The sequence below is a fragment of the Platalea leucorodia genome (assembly GCF_965183815.1).
Source record: "Platalea leucorodia genome assembly, chromosome: Z".
Lineage (NCBI taxonomy): Eukaryota > Metazoa > Chordata > Aves > Pelecaniformes > Threskiornithidae > Platalea > Platalea leucorodia.
Genome location: NC_138858.1, coordinates 54,036,931 through 54,058,646, shown reverse-complemented (window position 1 = coordinate 54,058,646; position 21,716 = coordinate 54,036,931). Strand labels below are relative to the sequence as shown.

The 21,716-nt window shown below is 41.8% G+C and overlaps 1 protein-coding gene across 1 annotated transcript in view; it reads left to right on the top strand.

The window, feature by feature from the left end:
• Positions 1 to 217: 217 nt before the first annotated feature.
• The window catches only part of ZNF462 (zinc finger protein 462), a gene marked incomplete at its 5' end in the record, with an annotated part of 50,677 nt that continues 29,178 nt past the window's right edge, over positions 218 to 21,716 (top strand). The window contains 6 exons of the mRNA XM_082335748.1: positions 218 to 437; positions 1,026 to 6,517; positions 7,399 to 7,563; positions 9,683 to 9,786; positions 12,914 to 13,032; positions 17,241 to 17,432. Coding sequence (XP_082191874.1) covers positions 218 to 437; positions 1,026 to 6,517; positions 7,399 to 7,563; positions 9,683 to 9,786; positions 12,914 to 13,032; positions 17,241 to 17,432 — 6,292 coding nt within the window. The remainder of the gene's footprint in view (positions 438 to 1,025; positions 6,518 to 7,398; positions 7,564 to 9,682; positions 9,787 to 12,913; positions 13,033 to 17,240; positions 17,433 to 21,716) is intronic.

Here is a 21,716-nt window from a genome sequence, read left to right as displayed (position 1 = left end):
GAATCACAATTGATGCCTTTTAATATGGTAAGCAAAGGTTGTGTTTTACACTGCAGTATTTGCAGAATCTCTGGAAATGACTGAAGTCATCATAAGCTTGGTATCACCTCTTTTCAGGATTCATTACAATGGCACTGCTGTAAAACATATCTCTTTCTTCTCCCTTTCCCCTGTTTTTCTTGCAGAATTTTCTAATGTAAAAGATCATCCCTGAACCATGGAGGTGCTGCAGTGTGATGGCTGTGATTTTCGAGCTCCATCTTATGAAGACCTAAAAGCTCACATTCAGGATGTTCACACTGCTTTTCTGCAGCCAACCGATGTCTCTGAGGAAAGTCCTAGCCAGCCAAGGTCTGGTTCCATGAATGCTAGCAACCAGACTGAGGTTGAATTTTCTTCTGTAAAGGATGAATTTACAATTGCAGATGAAATAGCAGGTAAATCTCAACTCTAAGATTGATCTCAGCTCTAACCCCCTGTTTTACATGTGGCTTATTTCAGTGTTTTAGTTTCTACTTTTAATGTGATCTAAAAAACTCGCATTATCTTTATTGCTATGTCAGCAAAGCAGATGTCTAGCTTCAGCCATATTGGTTCTGACCATGGCTCTTTCTGTAAATGCAAACATGGAGGATGATTTTATTTCCCAGATGCTTTTCATGTATTTCTTCATATTGCTTTTCAGTTTTCAGATTTTCGTGGTTGTTCTTTGCTACCATGAACCACCTCAAGATTTTCAACTTTATTGGTGTACTAGCTTTCTTTTTCCCCCAAGAAGGTTATTTTGGAAATTATCTGTCCCAAACTGTATACCACAGTCATATATATGTAGACACGATGCATAATGATAATTTTTCTGACCATTGCCAGATATGCAGGTCTCACCATAAGTAAGTGAGGGAATCCTGGTGTGATTGTTATTTATTCAGGATGTGGTTGCATTCTTATGCATACAGGGTGGGTGGAGAAAAAGCCTCTTTATTTGATTTTATTTATTTACATATACACCTTAATTCTCATTTTAGGGCAAAATGCAACAAGTCAGATGGGGACTGGAAGTTACTATGGCCAGAGCCAGACTTTCTATGGTCAGCACATGGCTCCAAATCCTAAACCAACCAACAAGTTTTTCCAGTGCAAGTTCTGTGTGCGTTACTTCCGTTCCAAAAACCTCCTCATAGAGCACACACGCAAGGTTCATGGAGCGCAGGCTGGGGGGAGCTCAGTGGGTCCACCAACTGCAAGTTCCCTAAGTTACAACATCATGATGCATGAAGGCTTTGGCAAAGTTTTCAGTTGCCAGTTCTGCACCTACAAGTCACCCAGGCGTGCGAGGATTATTAAGCACCAGAAAATGTATCACAAAAACAACCTGAAAGAGAGTTCAACTCCTCCTACTGCTGCTGCTGCTATGTCTGAATCAACGTCTGCTTCTGTGCCAGTGCAGGAACCCTGCAAGGAGCTGCCTGCAGAGGTGGTGGAGCGGAGTATTTTGGAATCCATGGTCAAGCCCCTGACAAAGTCTAGGGGCAACTTTTGCTGTGAATGGTGCAGCTACCAGACACCTCGAAGGGAGCGCTGGTGTGACCACATGATGAAGAAGCACCGCAGTATGGTAAAAATACTGTCAAGCCTGAGGCAGCAACAGGATGGAACTGGTGCCCCTGATGTACAGAGTAAGAGTACCCAGAATGCATCTCCAAACTCTAATTATATCTCCATGAATACAACAGGACGTGAGATGTCAAATGCTAATGTCTCAAACTTCAGGAGCTCTATGGGCAATTCCCTTATCAGGCCCAACTCTTCTACATCTTCCAAGTTCTCTTCTGTGTCTTACCCTCAAATGAAGCCTAAGTCACCTCACAACTCGGGCATGGTTAATTTGTCTGACAGATCCCGCTATGGAATTGCTGATATGACGAATTCTTCTGCTGACCTGGAAACAAGCAGTATGCTAAATGACTCCAGCTCAGATGAAGAGTTAAATGAAATGGACAGCGAGAATGGCTTGAACTCCATGGATCACCAGACCTCAGGAATGTCTGCAGAGCAGCTGATGGGATCTGATGGCAACAAACTATTGGAAACAAAGGGGATTCCCTTTAGAAGGTATATGAACAGGTTCCAGTGTCCTTTTTGCCCTTTCCTGACGATGCACCGCCGAAGCATTTCCCGTCACATTGAGAACATCCACCTGTCTGGCAAAACAGCTGTGTACAAGTGTGACGAGTGCCCTTTCACCTGCAAGAGTTCATTAAAGCTTGGTGCCCACAAGCAGTGTCACACAGGAACAACATCAGACTGGGACACTATGAACTCTCAGACAGAAAGCATCGCCTCTTCTTTGAATGACAGCACAGTGTCTTATGAGAGTGGAAATATAAATGGCAGGAAGTCAGCTGGGATGATGGAACCGGTGCAGCCACAGCAGCAACAGCAACAACAGCAGTCACCCCAGCCCCATTCACAACATCCATACAAGTGCACAATGTGCAACTATTCCACCACAACTTTGAAAGGCCTGAGAGTTCATCAGCAGCACAAGCATTCATTCTGTGACAACTTGCCAAAATATGATGGACCGCCATCAAACACACCACAAGAGAGTGAGGCAGATGCTCACCCCTCTGCCAGCACAGTAAAGAAGAGCCAGACCTCCATCCTTGGGCTCTCATCTAAAAATAACTTTGTTGCAAAGGCCCCTCGGAAGGTGTCAAATGACTTCCCTTTAGATCTCTCTCCAGTGAAAAAGAGAACTAGAATTGATGAAATAGCGAGCAACCTGCAGAGCAAAATCAACCAAAACAAACAGCAAGAAGATGCTGTCATTAACGTAGAGGATGATGAAGAAGAGGAGGAGGACAATGAGGTGGAGATAGAAGTGGAGTTAGACAGAGAAGAAGAGCAAACAGAACCAATGATAGAGGTTTCCAGTTCTTATGCACCCCAGCAAATGTGGGGCAGAGAGGCTAATGATTCCCAGAAGGAGACAAACTTCAGAAGCATGCAGCATGACTACAATTCCACCAATGGAGCAGAGATTGAGCTGACTTTATCTGAAGATGAAGAAGACTATTATTCTTCTGTCAGCATGAAGGACCATCAGAGCCCTAATGCCTCTGTTCTGGGGAGCCAGTCAAACATCTATGGTACTGATCAGAACAATGAGAATTCAGAGTTTACTGACTCTGGCAGGCTTTACTATTGTAAGCACTGTGATTTCAGCAACAAATCTGCCAGGAGTGTTAGCACCCACTACCAGCGAATGCATCCCTATATTAAATTCAGCTTTAGGTATATCCTGGATCCCAATGATCACAGTGCAGTATACCGCTGTCTTGAGTGCTACATTGACTACACAAACTTTGAAGACCTGCAGCAGCATTATGGAGAGCATCACCCTGAAGCTATGAATGTACTGAACTTTGATCATTCTGATCTAATCTACCGCTGCCGCTTCTGCTCTTATACAAGCCCGAATGTTAGAAGCCTGATGCCACATTACCAAAGAATGCATCCCACAGTGAAAATTAACAATGCAATGATATTTTCAAGCTACGTTGTTGAGCAGCAAGAAGGGCTGAACACAGAGTCTCAGACACTGAGAGAGATCTTGAATTCTGCTCCAAAAACTATGGCAACCTCCACCCCCGTGGCTCGCGGGGCTGGTGTGCCAGCTGGTTTTAACAAAAGTGCCGCCAAGAGTTTTAGTCCTGAATGTGAAAATCAGAAGGAACCTTCAGTCAATACTGTGGTTGTTTATGACTGTGATGTGTGTTCATTTGCAAGCCCTAACATGCATTCAGTTCTAGTGCATTACCAGAAAAAGCACCCCGAAGAAAAAGCATCGTATTTCAGGATTCAGAAGACCATGCGTGTAGTCTCTGTTGATAGGGGCTCTGCCCTGGCTCAGATGTCTTTTGAGTTGGGGACGCCTGTCTCCCCCAAATTGTCCAGCTTGTCTTCTCAACCTCCACCTCCCCCACCACCACCCCCAGACCTCGCTACTGAACTCTACTATTGCAAACACTGTTCATACAGCAACCGCTCCGTTGTGGGAGTGCTTGTCCACTACCAGAAAAGGCACCCAGAGATAAAGGTCACTGCCAAATATATCAGACAGGCACCACCCACCGCAGCGATGTTGAGGGCTGGTGAGTTGCCACCTGGTATTCAGAGGCCACCAGTGTCAATGCAGCAGTTGAGCCGGGGTGGATCCGAGACCTCTGTGAATCCTCCCGAGAATGAAATGTTCTTCTGCCAACACTGTGATTATGGAAATCGGACCGTGAAAGGCGTGCTTATTCATTATCAAAAGAAGCATCGTGACTTCAAAGCTAATGCAGATGTGATTAGGCAACATACAGCCACCATTAGGAGCCTTTGCGATCGCAGCCAGAAGAAATCAACTGGCAGCGTGCCTGCTCACACCTCCAGCACTGAACGGGACAAGTCAAAGCTGAGAGCCCTCAAATGCAGACAGTGTAGCTACACATCACCTTACTTCTATGCGTTGAGGAAGCATATTAAGAAAGACCACCCGAATCTGAAGGCCACGGTCACATCCATTCTGAGATGGGCATTTTTGGATGGCTTGATAGAAGCTGGTTATCACTGTGAATGGTGCATTTATTCACACACAGAGCCAAGTGGTTTGCTTGTGCATTATCAAAGGAGACATCCTGAGCATTATGTTGACTATACATATATGGCAACTAAACTCTGGGCAGGTCCTGATCCTTCCCCTCCTGCCCTAGTGATGCCAACAGAGATAAAGACCTATAAATGCAGAGACTGCATTTTTGAAGCATCTTCCATTTGGGATATTACTAACCACTACCAAGCATTTCACCCTTGGGCCATGAATGGAGATGAGTCTGTGTTGTTAGATATCATTAAGGAGAAAGATGCTGCTGAGAAATCCATCCCGCAGCCTGATGAAGCTGGGGCCAGGATGGATTCTGAAGACCAGATAACCACATCACAGATGGATCAGGATGCAGAGTGTGCAGAGGATCCCAGCCTTTCCCAGGAAAAAACTGTCCAGCTGGCTTCTGCAAACCCTGCCATCTCCTCCACTCCGTATCAGTGTACAGTTTGCCAGTCTGAGTACAACAACTTGCATGGCCTCCTGACACATTATGGCAAAAAGCATCCTGGCATGAAAGTGAAAGCTGCAGACTTTGCTCAGGATATAGACATTAACCCAGGGGCTGTATATAAGTGCAGACATTGCCCATACATTAACACACGTATTCATGGCGTTCTCACACACTACCAGAAACGACACCCATCAGTAAAGGTCACTGCTGAAGACTTTGTGCATGATGTGGAGCAGTCAAATGATATTGCTCAGAATGATGTGGAAGAGACAAGTAGGATTTTCAAGCAAGGCTATGGTGCTTATCGGTGCAAACTCTGCCCTTACACCCATGGAACACTTGAGAAGCTGAAAATTCACTATGAGAAATACCACAATCAACCTGAATTTGATGTTTTTGCCCAGTCACCACCAAAGGTGTCTGCCTCAGTGGAGCCAGACATGGTGACTGAAATCAAGGCCTCCCCAGAAATTGCTGCTGAGGATGTTGGAGAAGTCTCTGTGCCAACACCTCATTTCTCCAGTTCTCATTTAGTGTCTCACACAGTTTTCCGGTGTCAGCTCTGCAAATACTTCTGTTCGACCCGGAAGGGGATAGCTAGGCACTACCGCATCAAACATAACAACGTCCGGGCACAGCCAGAGGGCAAGAACAACCTCTTCAAATGTGCCTTGTGTTCGTACACCAACCCTATCCGCAAAGGGCTTGCGGCACACTACCAGAAAAGACATGACATTGATGCTTACTACACTCACTGCTTAGCAGCCTCCAGGACGGTAAGCGACAAACCCAATAAAGTGATCATTCCATCTCCTCCCAAGGATGACACTCCTCAGTTAAGTGAGGAGTTGAGGAGGGCTGTAGAGAAGAAGAAGTGCTCGCTTTGTTCTTTCCAGTCCTTCAGCAAAAAGGGTATTGTGTCCCACTACATGAAGCGTCACCCTGGTGTTTTCCCTAAGAAGCAGCATGCGAGCAAGCTGGGGGGTTACTTCACTGCGGTGTATGCCGATGAGCATGAAAAGCCAACTCCAGCTGAGGAGAGGAATGACTTTGAAAAGCCTGAGGTGGAGGCTGAGACTCAAGAAATTGAGTGGCTTCCCTTCAGGTGCATAAAATGTTTCAAGCTGTCCTTCAGCACAGCAGAGCTGCTGTGCATGCATTACACCGACCACCACAGCAAGGATTTGAAGAGGGATTTTGCTATACTGGGAAGTGGCACCCGCTCTCAGAACCCGGTCTACCAGTGCAAGCACTGTGATACAAAATTGCATAGCACGGCAGAGCTGACCGCACACTTGAATGGTCACAACGAGGAATTCCAGAAGCGTGCCAAACGTCAGGAGAGGAGGAAGCAGCTTTTGAGCAAGCAGAAATATGCAGATGGTGCTTTTGCGGATTTTAAACAAGAGAGGGTAAGGATTTGTCTGTCTGGTCTCTTTCCCTGCTCCCTGCTCCCTGCCAGGGAGCCCACTAATGCCCACTTGCATGTTCTCTTTAACAGCCAAATGACCACAGGCTAATGAATGACTCAGCGTGCCAGTGAGCTCCATAAGTCAATTACGCATTCTGCTTTAATTTCCTCATCCATCCTCCACATGTCCCTAGGTTTTATAGGAAGCCCTGCTCCTTCCTACTGCTTTCTTCAGTATTTTCTCTATCCTCTTTCCTTCCTCCTACCCTTCTGGAAGGCCAAGTATCTGACAGTTACTTGTTCTTTTGTGGCAAGACTGCACTTTGTTCCAGATACTTTCCAAAATGTCCCATCCCGCTCTTCAGTGTACCTCTGAATAACACATCAGTTTCCTTCTCAACCTTCTCTCTCTCTCAGTACTTTACTTGAGTAAGCACTCAGTATTAACATGAGATGAATTTGTCTGGTGACTGAAACTTTGGGCAAGTGCCTCATAAGCAAAAGACCAAGTTGTGCTCCTTTTCTTGCCAGTTTACCCCCTTACTTCTGCTTGAGTCTGAAATATACTTGCTGTGGAAAAATCTCCTCACAGCTGTTGGGGAAGTCGTGGTGTCATGGAAGAGCACAGTTTCAGGCCAGACTGAATGGTATTCTACAGGACCACTGTTACGCAGAAACTGAAGGTTTCCTTCTGCACAGATGTCTTGTCTGCTTGTTCTGGAGGCATTAATAGATGTCAACAAAAATTGACCTTGCAGTTCGGCAAAATAGGACATGTGTACATCAAGCATAATTTCCCTTCAGGTGTAAAATCTGGTCTGCGTTCCTAAAAATGAGATAACAAAGCATACTTCAGTGATTTCTGCTTGTGTACTCAAACAGGCCTTTGGACACTTGGAAGATGTTTCAAAACTTAAGGAGAGGAAGGTGGTTGGCTACAAATGCAAATTTTGCGTGGAAGTCCATCCAACACTTCGAGCCATCTGTAATCACCTCCGCAAGCATGTCCAGTATGGCAACGTCTCTTCTGTGTCAGCTACAGTAAAGGTAAGAATTTTAAAATTGTGACTGCAACTTCTTGCATTCTTTAAAATAAAGGACTCGTTGAAAACCTATGGAGGGCTGTTGTGAAGTTGAATGGGATTTGAACTGGGTATTCCAGTTCAGCATGATGTTTTAATCTAACACTAAGTTTCTGAAGTGCATTCGGTTTATTTTAAGATGTTTTAACTTTTTTCCACTCTTGATCCAGGAGCACGAAGACTATTTAATTCTCATTTCTTCTCAGCCACAAAGGAGTTGATGTCGTTGATGACCGAAAGACTTGGTTTATGAGCAGGAGGCTTTCTCTCAGCTATTCTGGGCTACTTTTCTGCTGAGTTAAGCCCTAAAAGAGCTGCTTGTTTTCTTTTTTTCTTTTTTTTTCTTTTTTTTTTTTTTTTAGAAGACGAAGTGTGCACATGCCAATGTGCGAAGTTGCTTGTGGTACACCATTCCACTTGAAATTTGCAGGCTGGCTCCAAACAAAACATTCAGTGGCCAGCTGGGCCAGTGGTCCCATTCAGGTGATTAGGTGTAAATGTGTTGTTCCTTTCTCCCTCTGAAAGGGGATGCCTTCTAGGATATCTCCAAGGATCGGCCATTGCTCCACAGCCCGATTTCCAGGATATCACCGGGGGTAGTGAAAGTGCAACAAGGCTGTGGGAACTATGCGTATTCCTCCTCGTGCTGCAGTGAGCTCTTGGCAAAGACTCCTGCTGCCTCACTAAGGGTGCTTCTTTCGTGACATCGTCTGCTTGTTGTGAGGAAGCCGAGTCCTTCATAGCCTAACTCATGCTACCTGAGAGAGCCTTCATTGCCCTACCACTGACCTTCCTTTACCTTACCTAGTACTACTGACAAATACAGATGCTTCCCTCCTAGCAGACCATTTCCTCTGCTCCTTGCTTCTAAAGTGAAGTTTATGTAGGGTCAGTGCTTTGTTTTGAGTAAATAGAAATTTTGCAGCAGGGAACCAAAGCTGAAATCCATGGCTGAAAGAATGTGATGGAAATACTCTCATAGGTTATTAAAGTTGCTGCAAAAATGCATGCTCTGGTTAGAAAAGGGAAAGGAAAGGAAAGGAAAGGAAAGGAAAGGAAAGGAAAGGAAAGGAAAGGAAAGGAAAGGAAAGGAAAGGAAAGGAAAGGAAAGGAAAGGAAAGGAAAGGAAAGGAAAGGAAAGGAAAGGAAAGGAAAGGAAAGGAAAGGAAGGGAAAGGGAAGGAAAGGGAAGGAAAGGAAAGGAAAGGAAAGGGAAGGAAAGGAAAGGAAAGGAAAGGAAAGGAAAGGAAAGGAAAGGAAAGGAAAGGAAAGGAAAGGAAAGGAAAGGAAAGGAAAGGAAGGGAAAGGGAAGGAAAGGAAAGGAAAGGAAAGGAAAGGAAAGGAAAGGAAAGGAAAGGAAAGGAGAGAGGAGAGGAAGGGAAAGGGGAATAAAAAGACTTTTTCTGTTTGCTTTTTATTTTTAGAGGATTGTAGGATTTTAGAGTACTAGTTCTTTCTTGTGAATTTGATACTGGTGGACAAAGTCTGCTGTAGACTAGACTACTGTATGGGTCTGCAGAGTAGCTACACTGTAAGCTAGAGCAAAATAAACTAAAATGGACTTGCTCTATCCCTTAGTAATGTTTATCTGATCAAGTTTAGGAGACTCATATCAAGACTATTGAAAGATAGTTGATTTGGTTTCTTGTCTTTTTGCATTATCTGGCACAAATTTGATCAAGGAGTGAGATTCTTTTCTTACATATGCATGTATGTATATAACAGTACGATTACATTTTTCCCTGCCAAGTGTAGGCCCTTTTTTCAGAAAGCCATTGATGTGGAGTTTGTGTAGGGATATATTTAGAAAACTAATGCAGTGGGAAACGCAGACATAATAAAGAACACATGGGAAAGACTGAGGGGCAGAAGGGAGAGAGAATTGATGGCTTTGGGGGGGTATGTGTTTTTTAGCAGGAAGCTGAAGATCCTTCAAACACAACTTTGATGGAGGGTTGTGAGGGAGCCAAAGACCCTGGCATTATGGAATTTACAGAAGCTGAATCTGGAGCATCCTTGGAAGATGAAACCAGGCCTGGGGGCTACCACTGCAGCCAGTGTGACCGGGTTTTGATGTCTATGCAGGGTCTGCGATCTCACGAGAGGAGTCACTTGGCTCTGGCCATGTTTACCCGGGAAGACAAGTACAGCTGCCAGTATTGCTCCTTTGTCTCTGCTTTCAGGCACAAGTAAGTTGTGGCTTTTATTTTTGTTTTCAAAAGAAGCACAAACTAGCACTACTGTTTTGTAGGTTGACAGTGAAGAACAGTGACTCAACTTGTTCTTGAGCAACACCTTCCTCAGCATTTAGGTATCTTCCATGCTGTAAAATCTTTGGCCATTATGAGTGGCTGTTTATAAAAGGTTGGATCTTTATATCTTCTTGAATTTATTTAAGTCCTTTTTTTTTTTTTGCATGTAGGGGAAAATCATGCAAGCAAAAGAATAGGACTTCTTTCAGTAGGCAAACAGTGAAGCCCACCACTTATGCAACCTTGTCAAATGCATGAGACTTAACAAGCCAAGAAGAGGAGAGAAAAGTATTTTCCTTGTTAATCTTTCATATATATGGAACTTCTGCTGCACATGACTACCGTGTTTATAATTACTACAACTCTTTGATGACTGAGTTTTCATAAACTTACCTTAGATTTTTTTTCTTTTCTTAATTATGTTACACAATTTCAGTCTACAGATATTTGAAGTTCACACCAGTGTGGTATACTAGTGACTCCCTCAGCCTGTTTCCTTGTCTGATGTAGCATGTGAAAAATACATAGTCGTCATTAATAATCACACTTCTTATGATTTGTTTCCCTAAGTCTGACTTTACTTTAAGCTGGGTAGTTTTTAAATCCATTTTGATCATAACCATGTATATATGGCATGCCCCGAAAAAATGGGGTTTGTGGGATATTTTCCACTGGCATCTTGGACTGACTCACAGGTACATGTTTTCTCTAATTTCTGGGGAGAGAGCTCCTTATTTACCGTTTTAACAGAAGAGAGATCCAGGTGCTTATTTGATGTAGGCATTCATAGCACTGTCAGTAGCGCTTTTAAATTTGGTGAAGAGGTAACTATTTTGCAATCAAATGCATGCGGGAGAGAAAGTATGATAAAAAGCATTTTTTAACTCCTGATGTTAAAAAGCAAGATTTCCGCTAGTGGCACAGCATTGCAAATTGATGTCACAGTTTGGTCTGCCTTGCTGAAAAGGGCTATAGGATTGAGCAGCCAACCGTAAGGAAAGGAACTGGGGGAAGGATGGGTACTGCTGGGTATATCCCACCCTGCTTTGGCAAGGCTGGCAGTGCGGGATGCCCCTACCTCACAAAGCTTACAGAACCTGCTATTCGCTTAGTAAACTGGTTTGCTTCCAAAATCAGACTTGTGTTGTGTTTGGTGTCTAGTCACTCTGTTTCCTACCTTGGAAGCAAATAAAATCGTGCCCTCCAAGTGGAAGGACCAGGTAAGTCAGAAAGTGGTGGATGGCAAGGAAGAACTCTACAGGTATCACCTAACTTGATAATAGAAGTTGTCGCTGTTGTTGAAGTTGTCTGCTTCGTGTTTTATTTTTGTTTCTGATGCAGTTACTCCCTTGGGAGATAAAGTCTGTGAAATAAACCCAACCAAATGTTTAAATAGCCCACTGTTCTCCCAAATCTGACCAAAACTTAAAAACCTGCCTTCAGAAGAATTTTGCTGACAAAGTATGTGGTTGTGAATATAGTTTTAATTATTGCTGTGTAGAATACCTTAAGGCATATATTTAGAATAGCTTGATATGTATTATATACATCTTTGGCAGTCTGCTTTCATTGTTAAGTAAACTCACTCCCTGTCAGCTATTTAAAACAAGTTTTGTTCTATGAAGTATTCACTGCAAGTGTCAAATGTCTTACTCATTTGGGAGACTTTTTTCCCATTTCTCTCGAAAAGCTGTACATTTTATCTTGCCACAAACTCCATCCCAGATTTCTATTAAATTGTACGAAGTGGCCCTGAGAGGAGACATAAGTTCATTTTTTATTTTTTTGCGGTCATCAGATCTTTGGATACACAGACTTCAGTGTTAGCTCTTGTAAACAGGGATTTTCTGGCTCAAGCTCTTGTCAGTGTGGGACTAAAGATCCCGTGACAATCTTGTGTAGTGTGAGAGGGCTGGAACAACTGCCACTTGATCTATGTGTTAATATTCTGTAAAAAAAGAACAGGAGAACTTAGGAAAAATAAAAGGAAATATGCTGAAATACATCTAGAATTAAGGTGGCAGGTGGGGGGTAATTTTGGCAAATTGCCACTCCTCCAGTGTCCTGTATCTGCCCTGTTGCTGTTCCATCACCATGCATAAAATGGCTCAAACTAAGACTGCATCATAAAGCATGAATGTGTCCAAAGAAGAGGCTGTACTGGAAATGTTTACAACCCAAGTTGAAACTACCTGCCTGGCACCTGGAGATTCTGAATTCATGGCTGTTAGCCACAGTGTAGGAACTGCCGAGCTCTGCAGGACTCGCTCAGATAGAATTAATTTGATATTCTGTTAGAAAATGTGGAAAACATCCTTTTTTCCCTTTCAGACTTTACTGAGCTGTTATGAGAAACTGTGGAGAGAGAGCAGGTTCTGATCACCCCCCAGTATTCAGGCTGTCGGTAGCTTCCAGTTTCCCTGAAGAAAGTACAGGCCGGTCCTTGCCACCCCTTCTTCTCTTGTTGAGCTTCATGCAGAATCTCCCACACTGTTACTTTTGAAACTCTGCTGCCTTTTAATCCTGGAACTCATCAACTGCAGCCTGCTGGCACCCTCCCCAGAGCAGGATCTCTAATCTGCTTTTGCTGCTGTAACCAAAAGAAGGCTTCCTCAGTAACGCTGGACAAAAATACTTCCCACCCGCCCCCTGCATCAACAGAACAAAAGGGGGCATATTTTCATGAAAATGTTTGCCAGGAGAAAAATTCTGTAATGATAATTTTATTGTTCTTGTCTGTTTCTTGTTTCTTCAACTGGTCCTCTAAGTCTGGTTCAGGTATAATTTAATTTCTAGTAATCTTGCCCTAGAAGTTTATTTAAGTGGCTTGCTTTCTGCATAACAGAATTGGTGTCAGCTCTTCTCCTTTTCCTCAGATTAGATTCTAGTTTGTTCTGTAAGCAGACCTATTGTATTTTAAGAGAGAGCATGAGAAAGGATAGTTGAGCCTAGTCTGCCTCTTATTTAATTTATTATTGCTGTCAAGTGTTTTGATTTGCATCTGAAGGAATAGTTGAAATTATTTACTCTTTTGTGTTTCCCTTTTCTGTCTTTCTCTTTCAAGTCTGGATCGTCATATGCAGACTCATCATGGACACCATAAGCCGTTCCGTTGCAAACTGTGCCCATTCAAGTCCTCTTATAATAGCCGCCTGAAAACTCATATACTCAAGGCTCATGCTGGTAAGTTTTCTCTCTCAGTTTTGCAGTGCAGCAGCTGAAATGGTCCGTGTATTCTTGTTGCTGATCAGAGATGCTGGTTTGAACAACGTGTTTTGTCACCAAATTTGGGTAAGATTTTCAAAGGCAAGTCAGGAATCATTGGGAGTTTCTATAATGTTTTTGGAAGGACAAGAATTTAAAACGATGAGTACTTCAAGAACTTCTGCATTTTCTTCTATTTGCTTTCATATGCATGATTTTTTTCTTATTATTATTTCTGCTTGTTTCCAAGAGAATTTAATCAGTCCGCTTATACCATTGGTGTCTTAACAGATTGGTAGTGAGCTTTGCTCCACTATGTTTGTATTTATGTTTGTGCTTTAGGTGACTCGGGGAAAAGGACTGTGGATTGCACTTTGATTTTGGTAGAGTGTTACAGTGACTTTCATGTTAAAACCAAACACTGCAAACTTTGGGAGTCAGGCCTGTGTGCAGCAGACTGAGAATGGCATGATTCCATTATTGTACATGGAAATTTGTCTTGCAAATCTCTGTATTGCAGTACGGAATCCATACAAGCAAGCAAACAGACATGCTTCTGATGAACAGGAATTGGGAAGGTGATGTGTCATACAGGATAGGTCACCTCAAAGTGTTGCACCTTTGATTATTAAAAAGTGTGAGACTCAGAATTTCCTCATCTTTATTCCTTGACCCTACGCTCTTGGCACCGTCACATATCATGCATTGAAAGTTTATCAGAAGACTGGAGTCAAAAACCACTGGCTTCATTGGTTACAGTTGCATCTTTGTGGTTAAAAGGACAAAAAAATCAACCCTCAAACCACACTCCAAACATGCACTCTGATGCAAATAACAGAATATTGACCAATCTAAAAAACTGCAAACTAGCCCAGTTGTTAAAAACTTGCACGTATAAACTCCCGGAACAGATGACAAAAGGGCTAGGCCTATGTTCCTCTCATTATTTGTTTACACGATGTCATATACTCAAGTTGGGATGGAGGAGGAAGATGGGAAACTGGGGAGAAAAGGCAGGAGGAATTTATAGCTGTCTGCTGATTTAAAAAAAAAAAAATACCATTGTCACCATTGATCCAAAGGCACTTTTCATCTACAAAAATGTAGGAGGGATTGATGGTTGCTTGTACTTAGTTTCCTGTATTGATTTTGGATTTCATAGAGCTTCCAGGACCCTTTTCTGTACTTAGATGGGTATTGTGGATTAGCTTAACTTTCACCAGCCTCCTGTTGTATGGGACCATGGCATTATATCCCTTCTAGGAAATCCAACTGTATGCAGCAGTTCTAGTTTACAAGAGTCCCATGTCCTGTACAGAGGTGACATGGTTCTTTTATCTTTGCCAACCATAAAATGTTTTCTTTATGCTATTGTACAGTTGGACTACTTTGTGTTACCTTGTTTGAACCTGCCAGATTTTTAGACCCAAAGTTAGCGTGCAAGTAATGTTTACTTCATACCCCTCTTCATGTAAGTCATTGATTTATTTATTATGAATTCATGCTCTTGAACTTGATTAGTGGACGCTCCTTGAAGGACCACGTTTTGCATCGTACATGAACACAGTTTCATGGTTGCCTAGATAGTGCTTGCACGATGACTTGTGTAATGGGATTTCCAAAGGCTTATGATCTGTTTCTGCCTCTGTCCATTTCTACCAAACAAATATTCACATCATAGAAAAATTGCTTGTATGTTTTTCAGTCAGAGCTTTGCTTTGTTGTGTTTTGAGTCAAACCTTCAGGAATACATACTACTGAATAAACATGTTATTAAGACTTTTCCACAGACTCCCCAGTTTTTCAATAACGCAGTGGTTCTCCGAACCTCTCTTTTGTTACCATTTTTTTGTCTCTTGTCAGTCAACTCATTATCAGTTTATTTAGAAGTGGAAACTTCAATCCCCCTGAATTTTTTTGAAGTCTCCTGGAGATCTTTAAAATTCAGTAAAATCTTGAATCCTGAAGTCTTTTTTACTCAGTCTGCCTCTCTCCCTCATTTTCTGGGGATGGGTCAAAATTCAGTGGACTATAAAATGCATTCTTGCCTAACAGCTGGTACCAGTCAGTGTTCCTGGCATTTGTTTTTCATCCAGTTTGTGCCATCTCCTTTGGCATGGAGCAAAGCAGTTTACAGTGTCTCTAAATGGGCTGTCTGTTGTTTTCATCTGAACTTTTTCACCTGTTCTTTTTTTTTTTTTTTTGCTTATATTTTTGAGGGGCCTTTGTTAGCATTTTTAGTGTCCTTGCCTCATTAGTAATGACACCAGTTGCGCCGCATGCACAAATGGATGATTGTAAGACAGAGTATTGGCCCTGCTCAGTTTCTATGTAATCTAGAACATAATGCTTTGAGTACATAGCATGTTAAAACCCACTACATAAATTTTTAGATTTATTTATTTGTATGTGTATTAATATAATCACTTGATGAAATGCGAAACTAGCAGTCAAGAAAGTGCAGAAGGCTTCTGTAAAGCCAAACTGTAGTCTTTCCTTTGCAATCAAACACATCCTTTTATGCTAATGTCCGCCTCAACTGTTACAGCTGAATAGTGGGTATATTTATTAGTTGTGTCTAGACTGCTTAATATGTAATCGTCCTCTATTTGCTTTAATGTCTTGTGGTGCTTTTAAGTTAACAGTTGGTTGGTGCCTACTGTCATCCAGGAATCTCTTGTACTGACAAACCATGAAGATCTATATCTGTATCTCACTGGTATCTTTTACCTTGGAGTTTCTTTTGTCCTTACATTATTCTGTTCCATTGAGCAACTTATTGCACGTCCTATACAAAAAATGTTTTCTTTCTATTTGTAAAAAGGTAATATATAACTGATATAATATGCAGGTGAGGAATGCCATTTGAAAAAACATGGGACAATTTCTTATTTCACCATTTCAGACTCTTAAGTGATCTGTTCTTTTTCAGATATACCAAAAGAGGCTTTTTAAGAGTTTGTATTTTGTCCCCATGAATAGTATAGTTTTGGAAGAGAAGGGCGGGAGTTATTTTTTTGTAGGATGGTTGCCAATCTTTTCAGGTGTGCTTACTCTGACTTGCTGCAATACGTGTGTTTTCACATTCTCTTTTGGTTCACTTATTTCCGGTGTTGGAAACAATGCTGTTTGAGAACCTTGTTTGCTAAATTTGTTGAGAGATGGAAAACATGTTCTGCTTCGTTCGTTACCAGAACTCTTGTTCTTCTGTTACTGTTCATGAATATTTCACTCCTATATTAGTTTTGGCACTTTATGTACAACTCATATGTGGCCAGTGTTACTCTTATACATGGAAGTGGCACTTCCAAAACAATAACTTGGCACCTGTATAATGTCACATTGTTTGTGTTGGGACAGTTTCACTTTGTGTTCCAGTTGCCTCCATGCTTAATGCAAAACAAATCTTGTCTCAGGATTTGTTTCCCCTTGTTTGCTGTCTCTGTGGCTCGGAATGTATTAAAAATTAAATTCACTACTGTTCATTACTTCCGTTCTTTCACTTCTTTTTAGTGCTTTTTCATAACACTTTCACATAGCCTTACAGATATGCACTGTTCTTGGTATTGCCATGTACACTTCTTGTAGTAAACCAACCTTGACTTGATTACCAGTTCTATGAAGATTACTCCTGCCTAATGGCAGATTTTTCATAAGGAAAATGTGACTTTCCCCAAATGCAAAGTCAACCTCCCCCCCCCCCCCCCCCCCCCCCTTTTTTTTGGAGGGACCTTTGTTAGCATTTTGTAGTGTCTTTCTTGCTTCATTAATAATGACGCTGGATGTGCTGCATGCAGAAACAGATGACTTCACCCTCTCTAGCTGCTGTGCTCCCGAAGAAATTTGGAAATGCTATAGATAAGTGACTCCATTTTCATCCCAGAGTCTGTTTTCTTCTCATACCATGCAACACAGGCATGCTAAGAGTCTGGTCTGTTTTTTGGCATCCGTCACTTTGCAAGGATCTGCAGTTGTCAGAAAGCGATACTTTGGTCCAAATCAGGTGTCTGTACCCGCAGACTCCAGACTGCTCCAACAAGGAGACGCAGATAGCTTGTTCTCTTTGGGATCAGTCTTTCACTGAAGAGTCCATGGGAATTTTACTGCCGAGTTCAGTAAGAGAAGTATGGGGGCCCCATTTTGTTTCTTTTGTGAGCTGATGACTTGCCTGTATTTCGCTCACCCAGGTGAACATGCCTACAAATGTTCCTCCTGCTCATTTTCCACCATGACAATCAGCCAGCTGAAAGAGCACTCCTTGAAAGTGCATGGGAAAGCACTGACACTACCAAGACCCCGCATTGTCAACCTTGCAGCCTCACACGCCCACCACACCTCCAAGAACCACACTCCTGCTGAAGAAGTGGAGGACTCTAATGGTAAGAGGTGCCTCAGAGCAAGAATTCAATTGTCTAAGGTGCCACTTAATATTTTTATTATAAAAAAAAGTTACAGCAGGCAGCTTGCCCAAAAAGCAGCTTCATTTGATCATTAAGAAAAACGAGAAGTTGCATCAAAAAGAAGAGTAAACGTGGTGTTGTAGGAAGTGGCCTGCTTTAGATCCTCACCAGTTCATACTAGGTTAATTTGTCCTGTCACCAGTTGACTTGGAATATGTCAATGCTGGCTTTACTGCTTAGCAAAGATTTAAATTGTAGAAGATTTTCAAAGGCAGAGCTTCTATTGGTAGCCAGTGGGAAAAGGATCATCTAATTCCATCCATACTCCTGAAAAACACCCCTTTATCTTGTTAGTAGAGCACTTCAGTGAAACCACATGATTAAGCTTAAAATGTGAACCTGTAATGATAGTAAAAGTAATTATTCTTGTCCTTGCTACAGAGGACACCAAAGTACCTTCAGATACTAAGCTGCATCTGCAGGAAGGAGAATCTGACAACTGTTTTCTTTCCCATGCTTTCTTTGAAAGCTGTTAATCCCGTTGTGCTGGAGGAGTACGCAGAAGATACTTGGAAAGCAGCAGAGGAAGGGACTCTGTTAACAGAGAAAATGCAGATTCACAGAAGAGGTGTTGTGTGGTATCACAGCAAGTGTTGAGGCTTTTTAAGTGGTAGCTTGTGAGGCATGTTTTGGGTGTCAATTCCTGCCAAGTAAGAAAAGAGCTGGTGTTTGGGAAAAAAAAATCTTAATTCCTGGATGAGTTGCATTGACATGGGAGGAGAATGTAGGAGACTATAAATAAAAGGTTCAGACCTGCAGGTGTTCAAGGAACCAGGATGGATGGAGAGCATATTAGAAGAGGGAAAAACACCTCTTTTTCCCAAAAGTTTGAGAGGTTATTAGGGGTTTTTGTTGTTACTGTTTTGCTTGGGTTACTGGTGAACTAAGTATGGGAGACAGATATTATCAGTAATTATTTTGTAGCATTTTTTGTTTCCCATCTTCCCTTCTTTCCTTTCTCACCAGAAAAAAGGTGAAATGACAAAGAGTGAAAGATAAGAAATAAGTTCAGAAAGTCGCAGAAAGAAATTTAAAGAAAAAAGTAATCAGCATAGAAATACTTTATTGAAGAAAAAGAGAGGCGTGAATAATACTTTTGTGATTCAGCAAGTCACTTCTGTGGTCAGAATCAGAATCTTGTCAAAAGATTTTGACCAGCTGCTCTCAGACTACCTTTTATCAAAGGGTTGTCTGGAAAAGTGCTATGAAGACTTACTAACTGAGCTTTTAGTTTTGCTAATGCTAGCTTAAACTAATCGAACAAGCAGAGTACATCTTGTGATGTATTCTGCTGCTTTTTTATTGCATTTAAAAAAAATATTCCATTAATGACTAAGAAGTAGAGAATAATTTTCAGTGACTGTCCTAGTCTTTCCTGTGTGTTAGCAATCTTTTGGTAGCAATGGTGTGTTGAGAGATACAGAAGGATAATATTTGAATTTTGGAAGGATGGTTCATTTACTCCTTTTTTTGCTTATCCCAGGAGCTCAAAGTCATGATTAGTGAAGTTAAAATTCGAGTGCAGATCTCTGTAGAAGATAATTTTACAGCCTTCAGGAACTCTTCCTAAAAATACATAAAATGATGACTCTTTTACCAAAAGCATTGCATGAGGTTGACTCTGTTACCTAGATCTGTATTGCAGCCTGAAACCAAGACAGAATTTGTCCCAATTAGCTTGATCATCTTTAAACAGGGTTAATGGTTAAGTCACTTTGACAATAATAGAAGCCACCCACTGGGGAGCTAGTCAGATGAGTACAGGTGTTATAATAATCGTGTTAACATTTTCAGCTTTGCTTGAGCAAGGAATAATCTGTTTTAAGTAATTTTTTTACATTAGGAAGTTGGCTGCAGATCAAGTTAATGATGGCTGCTCTTATGACATCATTTATTTTTGGTTTTTAGAAAGGAGTAAATCAGTGTCTCTGTGGCCTAGGCCTGCAAGTTGCAGGTAATATGTAGGACTAGATAAAAGACTGGTCCCAATAATAGGAAATGCAGATCTGTGTGACAGCGGCACTATTATGTCCAGCTGGAGCTAATGTTAAGTGGTGCTCACATGGTGTAGCATAGTTGGATTTTGGCTGTGTTAGTGTGTATAAATAACCTGCAATGCAGGCTGTGGTCAAGTTAATTCACTGGGGATGCAAAATTTAATTAGGGCTGGGGTGAAAGGCAGAGAAATGGTTGCCTCACATTGTTATGAACTTGTTTTGTAGGTTGGTAGGTATGCAGCAGGCTAGTATAATTGAAATGGTTGCAGAAAGGGTCTGTTCTTGTCTGTGGATGAATATTGTGGTTGGAATAGGAAACGGAGCAGGATGACTTCGGGAGATTTGAGGAGCTAGCAGATCTCATCTTGCCAATTGTTGAGCCCTGTAAAAATGGAGAAAAGGGAAAAGGGTACTGAATTGTAATAGCAGAGTGCATGTCTGAATAGAACTGTTCTGGGACCACAGCCCAGTGGAACTTCTGCTGATGCTTTTTTTCCTGCAGAAATAGTTCCCTGAGGGGCCTTTCTTAGAACATTTCTTTTTTTCTTTTAGGTTGATTTTAGATTCACATTAAAAGATGCGAATATATTTAAATTTCTGTGACTCGCCTCTTTTAGTTCTGTGTTGGTAGCAGCAAGCATATCTGAAGTGTTCAACTGTATATGCTGGAGATGTTTTGGGTGCTTGATATACTTTCCATGCAAGTGAAGTTAAAAGTCCAGTAGGTGCTGAACGTTTTAGGTAGGCCCATCCCTGGCAACTACATTGTCATTAGAAAGCATAACAGCCACTTTAGTGCTTGTATGCCTCTTTCAGGGCAATAGTGCAAGGTGGTGATTGTGTCACTCTCAGTGAGTCAGCAGAGAAGGCTTTCTTACACAGACATCTTTGAAAGATGCTGCTTTTTGTATCCTGCCTCTCTTGCGTGGTTGGGTGATATTTTGATATGTAAGGAACCTGTCTTCATTTTATCCTAATCTAACTAGAGGTAAAGCACTCAGGTTGTTTGGTGGGGTGGGGTGATGATGTTTTGGTTTGGGGGTGTTTTTCTTACAAACAGCCACAAAAAAAACCCCAGCAATCATTGATCTCCAATACAACTTTTCTCTGTCTTGCATAGCATAGGGGCACCAAATAGTTTGTGGGGCCCAGCTCTTGTTGAAATGATAAGTTTGCTATTGTGGTAAAATGTTCTTTTGCTCTCTGGATAGTTTACAGGTATTTTTCCTCTTGCAAGAAAGAAATGCTGGTGTTTGACTATTAATTTGCATTTGCGTGGTTGGCTTTTTCATTTGTTTGGACTTATTTAGTCATTTGCCCTGTCCACTGAAATGTGGCTTAACATGTTTGAGAGCTTATACTGTAGAAAATTCAGTGTAAATTGAAATATTACAAATTGCTAGGAGGACTGGGTGAATCCCCTAACAAGATCTGTTTCCGTGTTCTTTCACAGTCTTTGTGATGTGTGCTGTGAATCAGAACTTATATCAATGTTAATCTTTGCCCAGAAGGGTTGTATTGATTTATTGATGATACTGTCATCCTGTGGGGCAGTATGTGTCACAGATAGGGGTTTCCAGTGTTGCACTGTGCAGGGTCAGCTCTGTTCCTGTTGACTTGAGTGCAAGGCAGTGGAATCCCACAGTCTGCATTGTCAAGGCATAACATTAGAAGACTACTGTTTCTTTCAATAAGGAAGAGTTGGAAGCAAGGCTGAGGTGCAAAAATTGTGTGACTGAACACTAGAAAACAGGAATAGGAACCATAGCAACAGGTGTTATCTGCAAAGTGATCATCCGCTAAGGAGAAAGCACAGGGCAACAGATGCTGCTTGTGTAAGCACTGGTGTTACACATGTCTGCTTGTATTCAAGGGCTGTGGAGGTGGTGGACTGCCTTCCTCTTATAAACTGGAGAAATCCATGAGTGCAACCTATTGTCATAAAGCTCATAAAGCAGAATGACTCAATAGACTGATAAACGGTTTCATGTTATGACTTCACCCTTAGCAAAAGCTTCTTGGGAGCATGTGAAATACTTGCCCTAAATTGCCCTGGCTAGTACTACTGCTTTTTTGAGTAGCTCTTTTTTTTGTGACAGTAACACCTTTGGCCTGACTGTGTTGTAGAGCAAAGTACTACTCTTTACCCAGATGGCTGGCAGATTTGGAGCCTCATAAATTTGTTTGTATCATGACTGTGTGCAAT